This window comes from Dreissena polymorpha, chromosome 3, assembly GCF_020536995.1.
Source record: "Dreissena polymorpha isolate Duluth1 chromosome 3, UMN_Dpol_1.0, whole genome shotgun sequence".
Lineage (NCBI taxonomy): Eukaryota > Metazoa > Mollusca > Bivalvia > Myida > Dreissenidae > Dreissena > Dreissena polymorpha.
In genome coordinates, this window is record NC_068357.1 from 69513941 (window position 1) to 69538678 (window position 24738).

The following is a 24738-nucleotide window of genomic DNA, read 5'->3' on the forward strand; positions in this document are numbered from 1 at the left end:
GTAATACAAACATTTGTGGTTAGATAATAAAAAGATTTCTAAACTAAACAAAAGCATATATTGCGTTTGCAACAAAGCACAACCAACTTTAACAATAAAGATCATTGGCAAAAACAAAATATTAGAACAAACTTCATCAAAAAATACGTATCAAATTAGTGCTCACGGTCCACGGGGATGATACCTTTTAGAACGTCGGGTAAGCGGTGTATGGCTTGTATCACAAGGAACTGTCCCCGGCTGTTTATATTGTGCTTTCTGACGTCATTTTTGGAATAACGCTTCAGCTGCATTTGCTAAACTTAATAAATCTCGCACGCTTTGCGCCAGTATTGCGTTTCTAGTTGGCATGTTGTTGATTAAAACGTGTTTTATATTAGCTAATTAATATACCATCACATTTTGCAAATGTATACGGAACTTGATACATACGTTTGAAGAATAAATTCATGTTTATGGCACAGTTGTTTTATCCGTATTAATTTATTGCTATAGGCAATTAAGTCTTGACTTTCGTGGGTACTTCTTCCGTTGCTTTATGGTGATGAACGAAAAACATCATTTTCTCGAAGCTCACTCTTTGGCCTTTCGGCCTGACCTTTTATTCAAATACTCTTAGCTCTTCTCCTTCGCTGCTACACTGTCAGTCCAGTCGCATTTATGAGCCATGTCGTCTTTCTCGGATCCTCCACGTCCCCATATAACTTCTATTGGAGTGATGTGTCTTTAGGCCAGAGTGTGTTCCTCTCCTGCTCATGCCGCTTACACCTCTGGAGAACATGTCCTGTTGTTTTTCTTCTTCCTCACAAGGGCAGGATGGTGATGGTACCAACCTGTATATTAGATACGGATAGAGTTAAAATGTGTCAATTAAAAAGTAATTTTAAAATGATAACAAAAATAAACGCAAAGCATACAATCTTAAACGATGTAAACAATTCGAAGACCTTAAACGGAAAAAAAACAAGGAATTTTGGAGGTACTTTAAGTCGCAGAATACACCTTGTTACAATAGCAATACGTCGCTCAATGATTTTAAAAATCATTTTCAGCAAATGTTTTCAGACGAAAATCTTACCCTTAACGCTAATGCAGAAGAATTTAATTCGAACCATGACTTCGAAAATTTCGAAAATGTGTTAGGTGACCTTGATAACCAAATAACATATAACGAAGTAGTTAAAGCTATTGCCCTCTTAAAGAAATGTAAATCGCCTGGTTAAGGTAAATTGCTAAACGAATATTTTATAGAAGCCTGCGATATTTTGGCTGGTTATATAACAACGATTTTTAACATCATTTTAAATACAGGAAAATTCCCGTTAGCTTGGACAGAAGGGATTATAATCCCTATACAAAGAAGGGTGATAAATCCGATCCTAGTAATTATAGAGGCATCACCTTATTAAGTAACTTTGCAAAAGTGTTTACATGTAAACTCAATCAGCGAATATCGACATGGTGCGAAAACAATGATGTTATATCTGACGCGCAGTTCGGGTTTAGAAAAGGCAGGTCAACTATAGATGCAGTTTTCATACTCCATTCAAATATTGAAAAATATGTTAATATGAACAGACGATTGTATTGTTGTTTTATTGATATGAAACGTTGCTTTGATTCCATATATTTAAATGCATTATGGCTAAAGTTAATTACGTCGAATGTGGACGGCAAAATGTTGCGCAATATACGCAGTATGTACCAATCAGTCAAATGTTGTGTTAGACATCGCAACACATACTCCGAATATTTTAATATAGCAGTCGGGCTAAGGCAGGGGGAGATAAAATCGCCGATACTTTTTTCTCTTTTCGTAGACGATCTTGAAATGTTTTTACAAAATAGACATAATGCGGGAATAAATATACAAGACATATGTTTAATTCTACTTCTGTTTGCAGACAATATGGTTGTCATAGGTGAAACGCCGGAAGATATACAACAGTCTATCGACCGTTTATATGAATATTGTAATACCTAGGGTTTGCAAGTTAACATTACAAAAACTACAAATTATTGTTTTCCGCAAACGCGGAGCTATCAAACGTAATGAGCGGTGGGTATATGGTAACGAAAACATAGACATTGTAAACGATTTTATATATCTGGGTGTAACACGTAATTATACAGGGAACTTTAAGCTCAATACTAACACTCTGCGTGGTAAGGGTCTAAAGGCACTTATTATATTTCTATCAAACTTGAAAAACTATAGGTGTACACCTAAGGTAGCTTTACAGTTGTTTGATGCGTTTGATGCGTTTGTTTCTTCAATTATTACATACTCGTGCGAAGTATGGGGTTTTTCAAAGTGTAGCGAGTTGGGAAAATTGCACCTTAAATTCTGCAAAGCTGTTCTTGGTGTAAGGAAATCAACTTCAAATATAGGCGTTTACGGCGAACTTGGTAGACACCCGTTATATATTAACAGATATGTACGCATAGTAAAATATTGGTTTAAAATAACTAAAAGTGGAAAACATTATATTACGATCCATACTGGAAGAAGGTCAGGGACTTACTATGTAAATACGGATTTAATTATGTGTGGTCTAATAACTCACAAATAAATGAGGCAACTTTTTTTGTCTTTGTTGAAACAAAGAGTTATCGACGAATACCTACAAGAGTGGAAACGAGATATTGATGATAGTAGGGTACTCATTGTATATAAATCATTAAAAACAACCTTTTCTTTTGAATCATATCTCGAGACGATTTTGTCAAGAAATCTAAGAATGGCGATAACGAAAATACGCATATGTGCACATAACCTTAGAATTCAGACGGGTAGATATGATAGAATGGAAAGAAATATGCGACTCTGCCAATTATGTAACAGCAACGAAGTGGAAGAAGAATTCCACTTTCTGTTGAAATGCTCCAAATTTGTCCAAATCAGAGGAAAATACATTAAAACTTATTATAGAGTCAGACCTAGCATGTTCAAACTCACACAGTTATTAACCACACAAAGTAAAAGTGAAATGTTCAAGTTAGGCAAGTTCATATCAGAGGCACTAACTATTCGCCAAGTTTATACTCATAGTAATGTATAATTGTGTTATATGTATAACTGTAGTGTTATATGTATAACTGAAGACTGAATTCATTATGATACTTTATGCTATAAAGTGATAGGCTGCATTTAACCATGTTATGTAACTATTGTATGCTGATGTAGTTGTGGCATTAACATTAAGTATAAATAAAATTTGGTATACTGTGTACTACTAACATTTAACTGTGATTCAAATTGAATTATGTTTTGTTATTTAAAAAAATACTGATTAATTTTATTGATCATGTTGTGTAACTATTGTATGCTGATGGAGTTGTTGCATTAACATCAAGTATAAATACAATTCGGTATTCTGTGTAATACTAACATTTTACTGTGATTCAAATTGTATTATTTTTTGTTCTTTAAAAAGATATTGATTTATTTTATTGATCATGTTGTGTAACTATTGTATGCTGATGGAGTTGTTGCATTAACATCAAGTATAAATAAAATTCGGTATTCTGTGTACTGCTAACATTTTACTGTGATTCAAATTGTATTATTTTTTGTTCTTTAAAAAGATATTGATTTATGTTTTGATCATGTTGTGTAACTATTGTATGCTGATGGAGTTGTTGCATTAACATCAAGTATAAATACAATTCGGTATTCTGTGTACTACTAACATTTTACTGTGATTCAAATTGTATTATTTTTTGTTCTTTACATAGATATTGATTTATTTTATTGATACAACGACATCTTAAAGCAGTCCCATATATAGCTAGACACACTGTTATCATGTTTGTCTAAAATATCTGTAAAGTTCATCCATTACCAAATTATGATATTTCTGTAAGAAAAAACAACGACTTACTATATTAATGTATTTTGTATTATCATTTGGTTTAACACTAGAAACTGTAAAGTTTATGTGTAATTAAATTCTGTTCTGTTCTTTTCTTCTGTTCTATATTCTTTGCATGTGCGCTTTCAGTCTGTTGAACCCCTGTATTAGTCTTATCATCAAGACTTGTTTGTCCTGCTTAGAATGTGATATACGTCTTTTGTTTACTAGGCTTTATCAGAGTCTTGATGGTGGTGAACTTTTCCTGGTACAAATGAAGCTGATACTGAAATTTGACTGCTCTAACAACTGTCTCCCAACTCTTTCAGTCTTTCATTCTGATAAATAACTGTATTAATACACTGGCAGAAAGAAATGTATGTTCTGCTGCGTTCAAGAATCATAAAAGACAATGATATTCGGTTTTATATATGTCGCGGTGCGTCTTAAAGTCGTTGGCTTATTATTTTGTTCATTTTTTTTCAACAATTTTTATACTTCTAAAACATTGTTGCTTTCATTATTTTTCAAATTGTATGTATCTCAAAATTCGTTGGTTTCCTTACATTTGTTCGTTGTTGCTTATTTACATTAAATTGGCAACCACCTGTTATTCGCAGACAACACATGACAACAGGGTGGTCTTGTCTTTGATTTGCAGCATGCAAATGTTTGCTGCAGTTAAATGACGTTTTGAGTAGGGGATATTCACTATTCTTTGCTTTATTTAGAGATCACATTTGACCTTAAATCATAAACAATAATTTCATTACAATTATGTCAACATCATCTTGTTTTATATGTTACCATGTTTTTTACGTGCATGTATTATATAAAATTATTATTGAAATGAAATATAAATTAAGATACATTGAACAAAATTAATCAGGTGCGACATATGTTTTATTAATTAAACAAAACAATATTATATTAAATTGGTCGAATACACTACACACTAATTAACTAGGGTAGGCATTTGTTTTATTAAATAAATATTTTAAACAAATGGATCGGATTCATTGCAATCTAATTAATCAGATGCGCTATTTTATGTGGGAAACGCCTCCAGATTCATGTCAAGAAGATTTGTTAACATTTTATTTTTTTTTTACTTTTGACCTACTTTTCTTGAAAGCTTTGACCAATGAACACTACACTATGCCATAAACATGGCTGTTTTGCCAATTCAACAACAGTATCGAAAGAAATACGGATAGGATTTACTATGAGTAAAGACGGTTTCCGTTTTTATTGTACAATTTCAATTTTTATATTCTGATGTTTTGAATTATGACAAATGAAAATCAATGTATGTGTAAATAAAAATGCAAATCCAAGTCTTTCAAATTTTCTCATTTTATAAAATTTAATCGGAAACGACACTTTTTCCGAGTTGACAACTAAAGATGTTTTCTACAGTAATTTGGGAAGGTAAATAAAGTGTAACACCATTATCCTCTGATAATCTTAACCAGTTTAAAAATAAATACATATACTAGCTATGGCAAATAGATTTGACATCGGCTATACGTCAATGCGTTAAATCAGTACTACAAAAAATGCACCACCTGCCTGAAAACGTCTGGAAAATCCTATGGAACGCCGGATCCGCCCCCACTTCCAAAGATGAGAGTTCATGATGCACCACTCTTCACAGTGACAGGTGAAGACTTCACTGGAGCCCTTTACGTAAAAGAGAAATCCGGATGTGTTTGTTCACGTGCGCTTGTACACGCGCTGTACATCTTGAAGTGGTTCCGAACCTGTCCGAAGAATCTTTCCTCAACGCATTCCGAAGGTTTTGCAGCCTGAAATCGTTACGAACAACAATGATTTCTGACAATGCGACTACGTATTTGGCAGCAGCTTCTCATGTGAAGAGATTGTTCAAGTCCCCCTCCCTACAAGAAACGCTACGTAACCAGGGCACAGAATGGAGATTTATACCGAAACGAGCACCGTGGTATGGCGGATAGTGGGAAAGATTGATTGGCCTAACCAAAACTTCCATGAAGAAGCCACTTGGACGTGCTTAAGTAAGTCTTGAATCACTACAAACTATCGTAACGGAAATTGAGGCTACGATTAATGATAGACCAATAACCCATGTATTGACCAGAATTGACGATCCAAAGCCCCTGACCCCGGCGCATTTTTTTATACGGCCGGAGAGTGACGAGCCTTCCATATCCCGACAACCCTGACGATTCTACGATGATCCCAAACCCAGACCATTCCCAGATCAACAAAAGAGCTAAGTTACAAGCTCACATCATGGAGTTGGATAGCTTGCTATATTATATATGACAAACTTCAGATGTGCAAGCTATATTGTCACTTCACATTTTCAGCGAAGCTACTATTAAATATATGATAAGCCGCATATTTTCCAAGAAAAGTATGCGATATGGTCGAAATTTGGTATAATTATGTATTGCACACGTTTCTGACATTTCTGTCAGATGCTCTTATTTTACACTCAGATACTCAGCTGATCAATGTTTGAGGCTATAAAAATCAACGGGCGGTATATGAATTGTCCAACATTTTGTCAAATAAAGCATACGAATGGGTCGTGTTTTCACTTGCTTGCACGCACAAAGTAACCCCGAGTATGCTTTTTTTTACTTGTAAAGCAAAAAACAGCTCTAGTTAGACAGGACGCGTTACAGTAGATCTAAACACTGTTACATAATTACTTAAGTAAAGTACTTTTCCTGTTCTCCAACAGAATGTGGTTTCCTAAACACTGTTACATAATTACTTTAGTAAAGTACTTTTCCTGTTCTCCAACGGAATGTGGTTTCCTAAATACTGTTACATAATTACTTTAGTAAAGTACTTTTCCTGTTCTCCAACGGAATGTGGTTTCCTAAACACTGTTACATAATTACTTTAGTAAAGTACTTTTCCTGTTCTCCAACGGAATGTGGTTTCTAATTTAAAAAAATACTAATGCGAGTCGTGGTATCCTAAAGAATTTATATATGATTGTTACCTATGAGCTACCTGCTGTGATGGTGTTGGTGTTGTCTTTCTATACATACTTATTTACATTTCTATTTCTAGGTTGTTTGATTTTTGTTCTCAACAACTTATGCAATTATAGTTAACTATCACAATATAACCTGACTGCAACTTTCAGTAGTTCTTTCCTAAGTCTCTGATCTGCAAAATCAGTTCTCTTATGGTATCTTATAGACATCCAATTTTTAACTTTAAAGTATTTAAGAGGTAATTTTTTAACTTCAAGTTTTTCTCTCTTAGAATTCTGTAGATATGATCTTAATACAATTTTAATTCAGCATTGTAAATATGAGTGTAGCTCTTTTTCTCTAGTAATACTTTTAATAATGAAACTGTACCTTAAAATGAGTTAATATAATGCAATAATATTTTAATGCTTTTTCTCTTAACAGGTCATTTGTTTGTTTTTACTTACCGGATAATCTATTATGTCGAAAACAGGCTTATAGCCTATGTAAATTGTATATTGCAATCGGCTATAAATAAAGATTATCTTATCTTATCTCATCTTATTGAAAAAAAAATTCTAAGTTTTGATGCAGTCGGGGTACAGGCACCAAACAAACACTTTGAAAAAAAGAATGCTGTCTTGCCATGAAAACATATTGTCCGTTTGAAACTCGATTTCCTCGCGGAAAGCAAAACATATCACTATAATAATCGCATGTTCGCTAATTTTACCCGAGGTATACTTAAGCTTACGGTAAACATGAGTGGTTCGAAAGGTTTGCTTGCAAGATCAAACTAATCATGCACGTGAAATTAGACCACCGTTACTTAAAGATAACAGTGCACCTGTGTGACCTGTATTGTCCTAGGAGAGACTAAATTGTGCACACTTTCCTCAGGTATTGTGATAAAGTTTATGTCTTGCCTGTTTTAGTTTGAATACAGTCTAGCCTATCTGTGCTTGGTTGTAGACTGTTCCTCAACCAACACCATCAGCATGGATGCCGCCGTCTTAGAATGTTTCGCCCCCTTTAATTCCATGAACATTTTGATAGCGGTGGGCCCATAGTAGTGGTGATCAGTCACTGTGTGTTGGTTGCTTGCCTCCAACTCTTCTCCTCTCGACTCAGCCACAGCCAGTCACGGGAAATAGCCAAGTACGCCAGCCTTGTTGCTTGCGCAGATCCATGAGTTCTGTGTACTTTGCCTTCTTCCGCTCGTAGGCCTCTTCACATCTTGCCTAGTATGATACTCTCAGCTCGTTGGATTAACTCGTCCGGAGAGTCCCTCAAGGTCAACACAAGTCTTGCTTTTGCTGTCTTAAGCTCTTCTACCAGTGACGATAGCGGGAGCTGATAGGGTTAACATGTCAACGGGAAGAAATAAGTAGACACGTCTGTGTCACTTTTTTGTTTCACTGTTCAAGCTTGTGTTTTGCATGATATCTAGTGACTTTGTTATTAAGAGTACAGTATGTTCAAATCGAAATAAAAGGCAATCAGAACTCATCTCAGGGACGCATACATGTTTCCTATGGAATTCCGCAATTAAAACAAAATGATAAATTTCCATTGTTTCCCTTTCAATTCAGAGAGGAATCAAATTATTATATTTACAAAAACGATGTAATTGTATGAAAGGAGAAATCTGGTGTGAGTGAACCAGAAATATTACAATGACAACTTGTTTTAAATTCAAAGTTAAATATTATCTAGTTATACAAAATCACCTACTATATACAATTATATAAAATCACACACAAACATATCCGTCCATGTTGCTTTTTAAAGTTGAACTAAATTAACGTGCAGATATCATCAAACATTTTAAGGTATAAATATCGCTCATAAGTATCACTGATAAAATGTTTGATAAATACATATGGATTTTTACTTAATCTAATTGAAATTGCAAAAAACATATAAAAATAGCGGTATCTGACTGAAGCGAAAATGTAAATGATCTCCATCACATGTAAATTTGCGTATGCAATTAATTGTATCAATGTCATGCATTTATTTTCCCGGGATATGATAGCTGATATGACATCGAAGTTAATTATACTTTTTAATTCGTTAAACAGCAATAGAAGGTGGTTAATTGAAGCAAGAAAGTTATTTCAATAAAAGAAATGCATATTGCCTATTGAACTTCAAGTAGCAGTACATGTATTCATGTTACAAATCAAAATGGAGGTCAAAAATTTGTAATACGAATAGAAATATGTAATGCCAAATTCGTGTTTGTATGTTTATTCGATCTTTCTTCTGCAAACATCTATAACAGCAAGGCAAGGGGAGTGGCATAATACATGTACAAACTCAGGAATACATAAATAATTGATTGATGAAACGTTTCAGAACATAAACAAATAAAGGGAAGTTTCAAATCATGATTTAAAGTTGTTACTTTCTGATTTCAAAATTTTGAAATAAAAAGTTTCATCACTTTTACGCCGACCTGTTTCTATCCTTAAGGTCTATAAAAACGCACGCCTTGGATAGGTGCTGTTTTTCATCTTAAATATTTATTGTATAATTATTTCTGTGCATAACGCTTGAAATAATTTATTACCGTCATTTAGAAATTATCCCACAATAAAGACCGTGCTCCAAAAATACAAAGTAACACTTTTGGCTACTTATGATGAGATAGCAACTGTAACGTGAATGACATCAGGTCCAACAAGTTTATATACGGACTCATGTGAGGTCCAGTGGCAAACATATTTATCTGTGACGGACGCAAGTTGTTGGCACTGTCGTTTCTGAAGATTCTCGTGTTGACTTTATTAAAGTTGACAAAAAATTCGATTTGCTGTTTCCGATACTACAGTTTGTCTCATATGCAAAACTATTATACCAAAATGAACTTAAAATGGACTTTTAAAACCCATGCCTATGTTATATGGGATTTTGTACAAAGAAACGAAAATTCGAAAGATTCCACCAAGAGTGTTCCATACGTACATTATAGAACTTAAACTTTACCGCTGGAAATGTTTGCAAATGTTGAAATGTATATGCACACTAAAGTCTTGTCCGTTAAAGCAACTCATGCATGTGTAAATAAAAACGCACAATTTTCACCACAATGTGATCAACGTACCAAATACGCTTAACAATGGCATTCTCAGAATCACATTCACTGGAAGCTTTCTACGAAAAGTAAGTGCCAACCACTGGCGGTTCTAATAGACGCATATCCTTGTCATTGGGCCTCACAGTTAAAATGTAATACATGCGATTCATGTTTACAACTGCAATCTTATCTCAAGTAGCAAAAAGTGTTACTTTCCTTTTTTGGAGCATTGCCTTTATCATGCGACATTTCATTATTACCGACTCAATTTTAGATAAGTTTGTGTCTAAATGTCAACAATGAATATGTTATTTAGAATGTGTATGGATATTATCATAATATAAAGTGTTTCGTTGATAAAATACGCTTATTCGAAGTGTGCATTTTCATAGTTCTTAAGTATATGTCCTAAACAATTTCGTTACATTTTTCTTGTTGCGGACTGTTAGCCAACTCCTTCAGGCAGAATTGCCACTTCCTCCATCCTCCAAGATTATACCCATACACAAAAAAAACGTTATACATTCTGTAATACGTGATGTTGTCACTGTAATGATAGTTGTGGGTTTCTATATCTGGACGTTTAGTTTCAGCTGCCCATCGACGTTGTATTTGGTATTTGCATCGTTGGTTTGTGGATTGTACTTGCTGAAGCACATACGTTGCCTGAACGTGATTTGCATCGTTTCCCTCGGAACCCGGTCGGTCGCAGAACCAGTTAGCGTGCATAACAATGATGTTACAATTCCAATTATCGGGTGTCGCAACAAAGACACTGCAACCCGTTAGCAAAGCCGTTACAAACATAGCACTACGTTGAGAAAAGTACGGTATAAATGTGTACGAGATAGTATACTGAGCGTCAATAGGTAACAGAACAGTATTGACTTGGGTACGTAACCAACGGATCAACGAATTCGAGGATTTCGGAACAAGTCGTAAGGTCTTCCGGTATTGGCCTCTTTCTTCGACAAGAGTGCATTCCGTTGGTTCCCAACAGTCAAGAATCCAAGTTTGGTTGTTTTCGTACAACCCCTTACGGCGTACAAATTGCTCTATACTCTTTCGACATCCTTCATGTTTTACGCTATCACCCTCTAACTCAAATGTATTCGTTCCCCTCAGCACCTGTAGGAAATTGTTAACTGTGTTGCCGTTATCACCACCGATAAATCCACTTGAAGCTAGAAGAACAAAAATACAATATTGACAAACCAATCCATACAAACGGGTCGTGCTATGGTTCTGAATGTGGGTACAGTTTTATGCTTGAATGTCAAATACTCTCTATAGACTGGCTGGATAAAATTTAAGTGAATGAAATAAGGAAAGATTCTTTGAACTCTTATTTGTTTTTTGGTCAAACGTTGGAGTTTTTGAACATACGTGTGCTAAATAGTGTGTATAATGTCTTTTGTCTGTAGTGCGCATGATGGTCTCTATTTGGCCCGGGTCATGATATATAGCAAACTAAGACTTATTCTTTGAAGCCTAAACAGAAAAAAACAGTCAGGAGTATCCGAAGTAGAGTGCAGTTGCTCGCATGATTATTCATAACACTTAGCTGTATGCTTCGGAAAATGTGCTTGACCTTATTAGTTAAAACTGTTTTAATAGTTATAACATACAAAGACAAAACAATGTAGCGTTATATAGCATGGTCTGCAATTATAAAAAAACGTAGCCAGGAACATATATCCGGTTGAACAAATATGAATGAGGCAGACAGGCTTTGTATAAACCGTGCATCAGCTAGTTCTGCGTTTCAAACTGGGCTTGCCCAACCGTGGTAGTAAGTATCGATGCTGACCTGTATAAACTATCATGGTAATAACACACAGCCTTTGTATACACCATTCATCAGATCAAAGGGATCAAGGTGTATTTCGATCATGTTCAGAAGTTTTCTTAAAATTACCTTACCTCGATTATCTGCACAAACTGATGCACCGACTGCAGCGAGAAGCCCTAGATGTATCACCAGAGACAACCCTGAAAATCAGACCATTCTTTAGAAAAGAAATGACGCTTTGAATATGTGAAAATGACTATTAAGCGCTTGAGCAATTTTGATTTAAGTTAATGATTTTGCATAATGGCATCGGGATGTATGTGTTCTCGTACTGCACATGTAAAAACAACTCATGAATGCGTTGTTCATTCGTCATAAAAAGTTTTATATTATTGCTGTGATACAGCATGTCGCCTTGATACAAGTGATCAAAGAAGATACTTTCCAGAAGAACAGTGCTAGGCTTATTGAAAATGATCCCAAAAATAGTACGTATATACTGGTATCGGAACTATGTAATCTTAAGTTTTTGCTAATTAAATATAGCGTAGATAGCCAGCGACGTCGTGCTAAATTAGCGTCAACGTTACGTCGTTCCTGGGGCCATGTTGATTTTGGTATGTCTATGCGAATAGATGCTCGATCTTAACCATTAGGTTCAGTGACACATTATTTTGAAAAAAACATAATTTCCTTGCACCAATATACGATCTAATAGTTTCAAAAATTATTGAATGGCTTCAAAGATGCTGAATAGTTAGTTTAAAAACCAGTAATGTAGGTAAGACATGGAAATGGGACTTTTTTCATTAAGACAGTTAAGCGATGGAAGGATTTCACATGTTTCCACAGAAACAGACGCTTCCAGAGATTAAGAAAAAAAAGTGTAAAATAACATCCGAAGTGAATAAAATGCTGTTTTGTGTTAACTACATTCAATTTAAGTTACCAGCTTTTTATTTCTTTTAACTTTATTTGGGAAATTACTAAAGGGTAAGCTTTTATATTGAGTAACATACATTTAACACCCTATTGGTCATTAAATATAGAATAGGCTTGTTTCGGAACAAAATTATTTTTATCTACAAAGTTCATGTTCGTTCACCGAGGCCAAACAAAATAAATGCTGTGTTTCGAGCAACCCGACCCTACCTAGCAGAAACCCGCCGACCCTTAAGTTTTTAAAGCCGAATTTTCCGTGAAATTTTAAGTCGTTAGCGCTTTATTTTCAGGGGAGGTAATTACGTATAAACGCATATGGCGTTCGGTAACATTGTCGAAAATGTCGCCAATTTTACGTGGTTTTCAAACCAAAACTGCGAACACAAAGACATATGCGAATGGTTCGAGTATTTGATGTAACGACTTCTTTCAATAAGTTACAAAGGCATCTCCGATGCCAGGAGCAAACATTGTCATAAGTGTGGGATGTGACTGACGTTTTTAAGACAGGTCCGATTGAAAATGCTATGTTGCCGATCCGAATGTTCGGTAAATAATAAAAGAGCAAACATTTATTTATTTCAAAGAATTAAAATCTGAAAATAAAAGAAAGCTTAAAAGAAATATAAGCAATGAACATTACGTCGTATTTTTGTAAGCATTCAAAAAATGTTCCTGCGAATGCGCAGCTAAAACTTCAGAGTAAATATCTCGATAGTTTTTACAGTTAAACGAATACACGTTCTGCAACTCAGATCGTTGTAATTGGGGTATAAACAGTTAGTTACCCCATACAATTTACGCATAATAATGCATATTCGTTGATTTATAAATCCTTGTGACTAGTTTATTGACTTTTGTAGTAAAATTATAATTTGTCACATAATTTCGCGACCGATACATTGTCAATGAAACTTTCGTAATACCGAGAATTGCTTAGCGCTTTTTAATCTTAGTCTGTTTAATTATGTTATCGATATTCAGCATGTGTTCTGTTGTTTAAGGTACTTCATTGATTCCATGCAATTATAAATGTGATTTTTTGTAAAAATTACTAACATTGATTAAGTATCAGCAATGCGTTTTTTCTGAATGTGGGGAAAACGTCCGGCCTTCAATTTTTGGGAGAAAATATACACAAAAAGAAGAAAGCGGGGATTTTGTCCAAGGTTAAATTAAAATTTTGGGAAATTTGCACTATTTTAGAGAAATTGATTTGGGGGAAAAGGCCTTTCCCTTGGGGAAAAGGGCCCCTGCTAGAAAACAAAACACCTCATCAGTATCTGACAACGTTTGTTTACACAGCAATTTGCATACCAGTATACAATAAACGAATTTTAAATTTCGAAATTGATTTGTTTTTAACTAATTAATTTTGATATAAAATACTTAACGTGTGTTGTGATTTGTTAGTGTTCAATGTTGTGTTGCTTATTATCCATTTATGATTACAGTTTTCCAATTATCATTATGTCAACAAATTTGAGTCAGTGACGTGATGTTTTGGTCCTATGAATCCCAGTCCAGTCCTGCAAGCTTTTTAAGTCCACAGGACCGAATGTCCTGTAGACTAAAAATACTTTTGGGAATGTCTGCACGAGGATGGAATCGTGAAAGTAGCAGTTTCAAACATGACGGTTTGTAAAACGGACAGGATGAATTTTAATGGGTGGGGTAATTCTGCAAATTATTAAAAATACGTGACTATTAAATTATTCAAATGTTTTGTTATTTGTTATAGTATTTATATGGGAAAATTCGTTGTAACTTATTTTTTTAAACGAATTTGTAACTTCTTTATATGAACATTGAAGTATTTTAAATGTATTTTTTTAAATCTGACACAGGAAAATGCCCCAGAGAAAAATTGAAACCACACTAAAAGATAGCATTTGCAGTTTAATGTACATCATAAATGACTTGATGACCTAACTTCTACATGTATGTAATAACTTTTCTCTCTGAAAAAGATAAGTGTTTGATATCTACAATTTTATGAAGGTGAACATTTGAGTATTTTGATCAGACACAATTTATGTGAAATCAATCTCCCTCGGCAGTTCAAAAATATTATTGCAAGCATCGAAGAGGAAGAGTTACAGTAAACTATAATACGTATTAAATTAATCAAATATTGAATAATTGATGTATTATAAATATATAAAATAACATGTAGGGCTTTCCATTTTTTATGCACATGTATATTTTTAAGTAAAATGTTAATATTTGTGACTACTTCAGAATTGTTTTTTTCGAATGGTATTGAATGTATAACATACATTGAAAAAAATACGAATGACAAACTGATTTTATTTTCAACAATTATTTACAATTTACACCTAAGAATGAAACAAATGTTTAATACAATAAATGTTTGTACTTGAAATTATTTTGAAATAAAGTAATATTAGTATCATAGGTTGTTATGGATGCAAAGAAGTAGGCAGTAGGAACACCGTTGCAATACCTAGATTCTTGGGGTAAAAAAACAACAAATAAAAAACAACAGAAAAACATAGTATTGGCCTGAACATAGTATTGAATGATGTTGGATTCATTTCTGTGCACTGCGCGAACATTTATGTTGCCAATGATCAAAAACTAATGTCCGTGCAGTGAACGAACATAAATTTTGTAGATAAAAATGATTTTTGTTCCAAAACAACCCTATTCTATATTTTATGACAAATTCTAGATTTAAATAATAGGGTGTTATTTGGTCTTTAATACTCACTGAATCTATTAAAGATATAAAACACAGACTAGCACCTGAGGAGATATATAACGATATTTTTGTTTATGTTTGGGTTCATAATTTACGAAAACAATAATCATGATCAACAAAAAGAGGATCAAGCTTAAGTACACTTGACAAAGGAAAACATCTTGACCACACAACCACTGGCGGAAGTTACTTCACTCCTACAGTATTATTAGAATAGCAAGCTTATGAGTAAACATATTAATTATGAAATGTTTTAAAAAAAGGCCCATATAATTGTAAAACTTGCGACACAAAACAGAAAAATAACATACATGTTTTCTTGAATATCACATATCAATTATCACTTTTTTGAAGCAGAAAACAACAACAAAAAACAATGATACGCCAAGATACAATTCACTTATTTTGTAAACGAAAAAAATTTATATAGAAGAACTTAACAGTACTGTATTCTACATTTCACGTTTGACCTGTTAACAGTAATTGGATAGATAAGCCATCCGATTTCCGTTTTGAATCTAGCTGAGAAATTATTATTTTATTGACGATGGCACCGTTTGAAAATGCCGAACATTCAAACGTGAAACATTTCAGGAGAGCGAAGAAAACTGTTTAAAAGTAAAAGTGAGCACCCATTTTAAAATCCCATTTGCACAAATCTACTGTGACATAGATGTATTTGATGCAGAACTTGTGTACAACTGGGCCCTTTGGAATCGTAAATTTCTGCATGTCCGGGTTGTTTTTTTTAGAGATTTTTGCATGTCCGGCTTTATTTTATGATAAAATTGATGTTATTTGGTCATTTTAATGCTGTATGTTGACATTTTTATGATAATAAACAATTCCCATCATTTCACGTCAAAATTATGTTAGAATCATCAACTTTTGAAAATTAAGGTTCGGCAGTTTTGAAAGAAAAAAATATCAAAGTTGTAAAAAGTGCATGTTCGGCATTTGTTTAGGCTGTCAGGTGGTATTAAAGCCCTTTCCCATTGGCTGTTTTGCCTGTAATTTTCAGGGATTGTGCGGGGCATATTAATGTATAGGTTCGGCAAAAAAGGTGAAAATCGCACAAAGTGCATGTTCGGCATTTTCAAACGGTTCCATCGATAAATATTTCAGTATTTGTATAAAATCGAACATTGATATAGACGCTAAGATAGCAACATGTACACGCATACGTTCATGTGAGTTTTTAATCGAAATGTTAAAGACTATGCGCAAGAAAATGCACATCAAAAACACAAACGAGTGATAAAAATTCCTCTTGTTTTCATTATGTACATTGCAGTATATCATGCCGGTATATTTGAATATATTTATATTTTAGTTAATACGTATACAAAGTTAATCCATATAGACATGTAAATACCTGGTTTGTTATTTGCTGCCATTTTAAAACAATTTACCACAAGAAGAAAACAAATGTCGGCTAATTAAGCCAACTAAACACTAAGTAAGTCTTTAAGATGGATATAAATACGTCGTCTTTAGTAACAAGTGACTTTAACTTCCGGTTTCAAATCGAAAAGGCATGCACATATGCGGTGTTAATTTATGACAACACTTAAAATAAGTAAACAGGCTTGCCAAGTTTGGGGCAAAACATGCCACAATAAGAGAGCTGGTTTTGTCCACGGCCGTCTTACTATATTTTATAATACTATATTTAGAATATGCTATGGTCAGCTATGGTCACGTGACGGCTTCGAAAATTCTAGAAATCTGAAGAGTACTGCTAACACAGCAGCTACTTGTTCACAATACGTGTGATATACAATGTAGTTTAAAGTTGTTCATGTTTTGAGCAGCTGGTTTGGTCCAGGGCCGTCTTACTATATTTAGAATACTATATTTAGAATATGCTATGGTCCGCAACGGTCACGTGCCGGCTTCAAATACTTCAAATACTCTCTTTTATAGAAGGAAAGAAAGTAATAAAGTTAAGTCCCTTTACGATTTTTTAAAGAGTTCGAAAATTCTAGAAATCTAAAAGGTATTGCTTACACAGCAGCTTCTTGTTCACGGTACGTGTGATATAGTTCAAAGTTGTTCATTTAGAGCGTCATAGAATTTCATTTCAAGTTGCATTAGCTGTTATATCTTTCGTATCCAAACAGACAAGTCAACGTGCTCGATCACAATGTCTACCCTCGATGGATCGCTACTTTGTCGGGTGTGTGAAGCTGGCAGTACCCTGTCCAATGTACATTCCTAACCTTAACCCTAACCAATGGACATTGGACAGGGGACAGTGGACTGCCAGCTTCACACACTTTACTTTGTCAGCATCATAGCGCTTTTCCGCTCTAGTGGTGGTTGTAACTGCTGCAGAGGTCTTTTTCAGAGCTCATGTAGTCATTTACCTCTCATTTTCGATTCCATCAGATTTCTATGTGACAATTCTTTCTTGGGTCTGCCTTGCTGGAAGATTCTTTCGAAAAGGATTATGACGACAAACGACCATGGCGTCACAATATCGAAGCATCTTCGGCAGTTTCCGTAACCACTTTAACTATTTGCAGTTAAGGGGAAATAATACGCCATTTAGCGTCATTAAATGTCATTAAATGTAACAAGACTGTCAGAGACAGAAAAGGGCAAGTGTATGACGGTAATACTTGGACCTAAGACTTCTAGGATTCGCTTGAATGCACCGTGATAGATACAATCACACATGGGCGTGATTCACTAAAACTTAACCCATATTATCCCTTCTACTTTCTAGACAACATAGAAACCGTTTTGAGCACGGCCCACTTTAATCGTTCAACACACGGACGAGACGTCACTTACTTGTCAGTTAATCATTTTGAAATTGAAATTGTTTGGTTTTACGGAACATCGGCACAATTTAGGTCATATTGCGCCCAACAAGAACTATGCTTTTGGCTAACCTCGGGTGTTCAGAATTTAAAAGAAGCATTCGGGGTCAAAATCACCTAAGGGACGAGTCATTAATAATCAGTTGGGGTGGGGGGGAGGTCGGATACATTTTATCAAAATCAGCTCAAAAAATTCCGACCCCCTTGACAAAAAAAAAATATCACGACCCCCCCCCTATTATATGGTGAAACAAGATGTGTTCCAAAAATACTTATGCCCCCCTAGAGGCCCTTTTGTTTGATTGCTACACTAAAACCGAATATAAGACTGTTTCAAACGGTGACCTTGATCTTTGACCTGGGTGACCTTTTCTATAGTGACCTCAAAGTAGGCCAAGGATGTAGATTTCGTTGAGGTGCATGGACATATGAAGTGCGAAGAACATAGGTCCAGTTCTTTTAATTTTATGAGTAATGTTAAGTTTTGAATAAACAGGCCACAGTGACCTTGACCTTTGACCTAGTGACCTCAAAGTAGGTCAATGTTGTAGATCTCATTGAGGTGCATGTACATATGAAGTTTAAATAACCGAGGCCCAACAGTTATCATTTTATGAGCAAGGTTAAGTCTTGAATGAAAAGGTCACACTGACCTTGACCTTTGACCTAGTGATCTAAAAATTAGGTCAATATTGAAGATCTAATTGAGTTCCATGCACATATGAAGTTTGAAGAACCTAGGCCCAACCGTTTTCATTTTATGAGCAAAGTTAAGTTTTGAATAAAAAGTTCACGTTGACATTGACCTTTGTCCTAGTGATCTCAAAGTAGTTCAATGATGTAGATCTCATTGAGTTGCATACACATGTGAAGTTTAAAGGAGCTAGGTCAAGCCGTTTTAATTTCATGAGCAATGTTAAAGTTTTTGTTAAAGTTTGAATTAAAAGGTCACGGTGACCTTGACCTTTGGCCTAGTGACCTCAAAAAGGTCAATGTTGTGGATCTTATTGAGGTGCATGTACATATGAAGTTAAAAGAACTTAGGCCCAGCCGTTTTCATTTTATGAGCAAAGTTAAGTTTTGAATAAAAAGGTCACGGTGACCTTGGCTTTCGACCCAGTGACCTTAAAAATAGGTCAATGTTGTAGATCTCATTGAGGTGCATGTGCATGTGAAGTTTGAAGAACTTGGGACCTTTCGATCTCAAGCCGAACGCTCTACCGTTGGACCAGCTCACTACAATTGCAATATAGATTAAAAAGCAACTGAAATGACTTAATGAGCACACTAAGACAGAAAACTATTTCTTCATAATCACTCTTAAATGCAAAATAAAGACAAAATAAAAATTATGTATCTAATAAATTTACTTTTTGAGATACTGTACTTCTTACGAAACATTTATCTATATCAGCTTATGCTAAAATAAAAAATGTTATCCATAACATACTTTATCCGTCAAGTTTCAATAAGCAAATTGTGTCATTGCCTTCAACATCTCTATTACAAACATGGTAAACATATTTAACCCATTTTGCCTAGCGTCTACAAAAAGGCCTTGGCAAACAGCGTATACACAGATAATGCGGCGTCTCATCAGGGTCTACACTGTTTGCTTAAAGGAATTTCCGTAAGAAATATTCTAAAAATAGAAATAAATATAACAGACATCCCTAATTTTGGAAATGAATTGATCCACTTTAGAAAGATGGCATGGTCCACCAGGCATAAATGGGTTTTAAACTTTACGTGAATACAAACAGTCTTTAACCTTGTTCAATTTGTCAAATCAACAAATGACGTTAAAATATCTCAAAATAAATAAACAGTGTCATAGAGTTTCATTTTTTCTATCTACACGTTCACAGAATAAAAATAAAACCATTTGGAAAATGAATATGCAACAACAGACATTGACATGCAACACGCATGTTTATTAAAGGGTTCATATAGGAGTGTAATATAGTTTTTAAGAGACTCGAATGTTTAATTTTTGTGCATGCATAACAGCTTCAGTAATTTGAATTCACAAATAGCATTAAAAAGTACCGTGTATATTAAGTGGCAGTTGTTTTATTATCACTAGGCGGATGGTCCACGGCCGTCAAAAACTCCTAACAAGAAAATTGCACGTGATACCTACAGACTGTGTTAAAATAGACGCCATTGTCACTGAATGGTTTGTAAGTTTTAACTTTATTGATTCAATGAATTCATTTACAATCTGTATTTCTTGTTGATATGTAAGCAGGAAAATTCAAGTTCATGCTACAGAGACATTTTTTTTTAAATTAAGAAATCTGATTATGCTATATTTTGGGTATGAAGCGTTATTATTTTCGATTGACCTACTTCGACTGACCTACTTAGGCTAGGTCGATCTCTACAGTACCTTTTACTCAAACTAAATGAAATAAACACTGCTGGTGTACCCTCGTATGGTTAGCAACGATTGTATTTTAAAGACCGGGATTTCTTTAACAGAGTATTGTATTGATATATTCATTTGTCAATGTTTCTCTTTTTTCATGTTTCGCCCTGTAGCCTTTCGTCCCTACAGGCTACATGTAATGTAACGACTCGCTCCTTAAACGACTCGCCCCATAACGACTCGACCCATGTTTGATAACGATTCGCCCCACATATATAACAACTATATAAGGACTCGCCCTATCAAAAGAAAATGTTATTTTATATATGGTTATATAAATTAAATCAATTCAGAATATGAATTTAAGGTTCGGTATAGTTTGATAACCATCGGGATTCGGCTTAACACCATTATCTGTCCTAAATTTTACTAAAATATATATTCATTATTGAAATTCTAGACACAATGTTAAGATCGAGGTATTCATCGTAAAGAAAAAAATATGTGGATGATGCATAAAAATATGGCATTGTGCATACAGTCAATTCTTGAGAATGAATATTTACAATTAATTTATTATTGGTGCGGTGCTTCTATAAAAATCTTATCTTTTAGAAATATCTTTTTGCATATTTTGAATATGCGTATCAAAACGTTCTTAAATATTCAATAAAAGTTACTATGTGTCTGTGTTCCACTTTGAATCTATTTTAACACCCTTAATTGAAGGGCATTTAATTAGTCTTTTTGTGTTGTTCACACAAACTTTACTTAAAAATGATAATTAGACGGCGGATCTTTTAATTTGAAGATGTGAACAATTAACAGGGCTTTAGATAACTTTTGGGGTATATTGGGTAATCACCCGCTGTTTTTGACAACAATAGAGATTTTTGTATAAATTAAATTCAATAGAGTTTTAGCAAAAATGTTCACCCCCTACTTTTGAGCTCAATTGGGGTTTTCACCCCCGTTTTTTTAAAAACTAAATTGGGTAATTTAGGGATAACATATATAATATAATAAAAATCTACTAAGGTTTCTATATTATTTATACAAATGGGATTCAAAACGTACCTGTACATAACAACAAACAATTACTGAATTTTTGATCAATTTCTTTTTAAGAAACTAAGTTATCTCCCTTCGTGGGCGAAGTTAACACACAGGAACTGCTGAAATTTATTTTTTACTAGTACGTTTTAGTACTGAGTTTGTGATTTTACGTCTGACCGGGATATGCAAATGGCCAGGGTGTTTGCAGTCGCAGTTTTCTCTTTCCCATTTGCATATAACATTATATAGTTTTAACAGTGCAGTGTTAACATTGTTTTACCACACTTTGAGGAAAACCCCATCTTGTAAATACCAAGGTCCATGCGGTATTTTTAGTGATTTTTTTTCATTTAATTGGTGTTTTACCGGGTTGGTTGACATCAAATTTATGTACACCACTTTGCTTTGTAAATATATTTGTGTATATATTTTTTATAATTGTCCCACACATGATGTGTTATGTCCTGTGTTGTTTGCCAATAAAAATACAGGTCAACTCAGTGTTTAAAAATAGACCTGTATAAAGATGCATAGTTTGTTCATGCTAGCTTCAAGATGATATGCTAGTGTGATATTGATATTATGATATTTGCATACAAACTTGTGTGGTAGTTCAATACAAGTATAAATTTCAGTCTGTAAAATTGTTTGTATGTGTGTGGCCCATGATTGAAAACATAATATTGTATTTGATGCTTGTCTGCCTATGACAATTTGATATTTTGTTGTAAATATATGCTGTTTTAGTTGAAAGTATTTGTCATTTTTGTGTGAAAAAGTGATATCAAGATATCAAGTGCCAGTTATTACACAATAACTGGAATTTCTAAGTGTACCTGTGTAGTTGCATTTCATTTACATTCATTTCTAGCTGCAAATAGATTAAATTTGTAAATTGTTTCAAGAAATATATTTTTTCAAAGGTGGTGCATTTGTTTAGAAAATGATAATTGACCACCACAGATTAGTTAATCATTTCAACAGTTGTCAAAACACAAGAGTGTAGCAGTTACAAAAAGTCAGAAATAGCAAATAAATAGCAGAATATACAGTGTTGCATTTATTTTGTGCAATAATCTCACAGTGAACAACAAACAACAACAACAGATAATCTTTTTTCTGCAAAATCCAAGTATTTCTTGGAATACTACCTGCAAAGTAAATAGAAAGCTAAATAACAATTAATAACTGCAAATATTAGAAGAATACAGTGGTACTTTCTCTGTATTCTATACAGAAAGGCAAATTACCTAAAATAAAGTGACATATTTCTGGATGAATGGAATTTCGGATAAAATTAAAAAAATACTTTTTTGGCAAACATAGGAAGTGTTTGCATGCAGCAAGAAAATAGGCAATACATTAAGGTGATTTTCCATTACATTAAAATAAATTTTTTAAATAATTGTTTTGAAATTTTTCTTTGCAAAGGTAGTAAAGGGGTTCAATAAGCATGGGCTGTCGCTTATTGAAAGTAAAAGTGTAAATATTTGTGTTGTTGTTTCATTAATCATTATATACACTGTTTGAAGCCATATTATCATTGACTGTACATTGTGTGAAATATTTTGTAGTTGTTTTTCATGCACGTTGAGTTTGGTATGGAAATGGTTCATTGAAGTGACACTTTAATGAAAAAGTGAACATTTGTGAACAGTATTGACACTTATTTAGTGCAACAGCAATTGTATGATTTGATTTGAATTAAAAGACACTTATAAAGTGCAAATTTATTGCAAATTCAAAAAAGACACTTATGAAAAGTGCAGTTTGAATATTTTTATATTTTGAAGTAATTTGAATAACATCGAGATGAGTGATACACCTGAACCTAGATTGACACATTTTTTTGATGAAGATAAAGGGATCATTAACTTATCCAGGTGCAGCTGCACCAAAGGAGCATCAGGTGGCTTGATGACTTCCTCTACTTGAGGTGATGGAACATCTATCTCTGACAAAGGTGGCGGTATTTCTGCTTCTGCAACTGGTGGCGTTTCGGATGGCAGCAAACTTAAAGTGATCTTTTTCCCGGTACATAACTGAAAGAAATTGTAGGTATAAGAGAGAAATCTCAAAGCGCATGCACATGTTACGTTTGTCTAAAGGTAATTTATTTGCAAAGAAGTTAATGGAGGAATTTGGCGGGAACATGACAGCGGCCATACTTAATCAATTTGATTTCGAGAAGAACGCTATGCCGTTTGATAAAAGTCCAGATATCGAATTTCCAAAGCTGGAAGTAAAGCCCAGGTCGATGAAGAGGAGGAAGAGCCTGAAACTGAAACATCAGAATCAGGTAGTATACCTGCAACTATTACTAAAAGTAGCACAAAGAAAGTTTCGCACAAGACAAAGCATAAACATAAAAACACAACAGAAAACTCAAAAGATAAAATCGAAGTTAAGCCAAAAGAAAAATCTAAAAGTAAGAAATCGATGAAAAACGAAGAAATAGAATTTACAAAGAACAAAATTAAAAGAAAATTCAAGAGAAAATCAGTACCTGTGGAAACTACAGATACATCTGAAACCGAAACATCAGACTCTTCAGACGAGGATGTATCTTTGCGGAAGGTGCCGAAAGGTTTTGATAGACATTTGCGGTTTGCTGGTTCCATTAATGGTAAAGGGTACGATTTTGACTCTTTCAAATTGAAATTCAAGAGTTATGCAAAGGCTTTTAATTGGACCGAGGATGAATGCAGGTATTGCGTGTGTTGGAGCTTACAAGGTGATGGCGCGAAATATCATACTTTGATATCTTCCGGTACTGGTCCCCTCACATACAAGCAGCTCATGAAGAGGTTAGAGACAAGGTTTGGAGGAAAGGAGTATGTTGAGACAGCACAAGCCCGATTAAACCAAGCGTGTCAAGAGTCGAACGAATCTCTTGAGGTGTGGGCGGATAGAGTGCAGATGTTATCCCTAAGAGCATTCAGAAAAGTGTCTGAAAAATATGCTGCTTCGCAGGTAGTCAACCGTTTCTGCTTGGGACTAGAAATAGAGACGCATCAAAAGACGCTTGTCTTAAACGTTTTAAAACCATGGACGAAGCTAAAGACTACGTATATTACTATTTGCACATATCAATAGTACAAATGTAAAGCCAA

The 24738-nt window shown here is 34.3% G+C and overlaps 1 protein-coding gene across 1 annotated transcript in view; it reads right to left on the minus strand.

Moving 5' to 3' along the window:
• Positions 1-24246, minus strand: part of LOC127872314 (uncharacterized) — a 40566-nt gene extending 16320 nt beyond the window's left edge. The window contains exons 1-4 of the mRNA XM_052415643.1: positions 24132-24246; positions 23557-23667; positions 11835-11903; positions 10952-11095 (exon numbers count right to left, since the gene is read on the minus strand). Of these exons, the coding sequence (XP_052271603.1) occupies positions 10952-11095; positions 11835-11903; positions 23557-23667; positions 24132-24246 (439 nt within the window). The remainder of the gene's footprint in view (positions 1-10951; positions 11096-11834; positions 11904-23556; positions 23668-24131) is intronic.
• Positions 24247-24738: the final 492 nt, after the last annotated feature.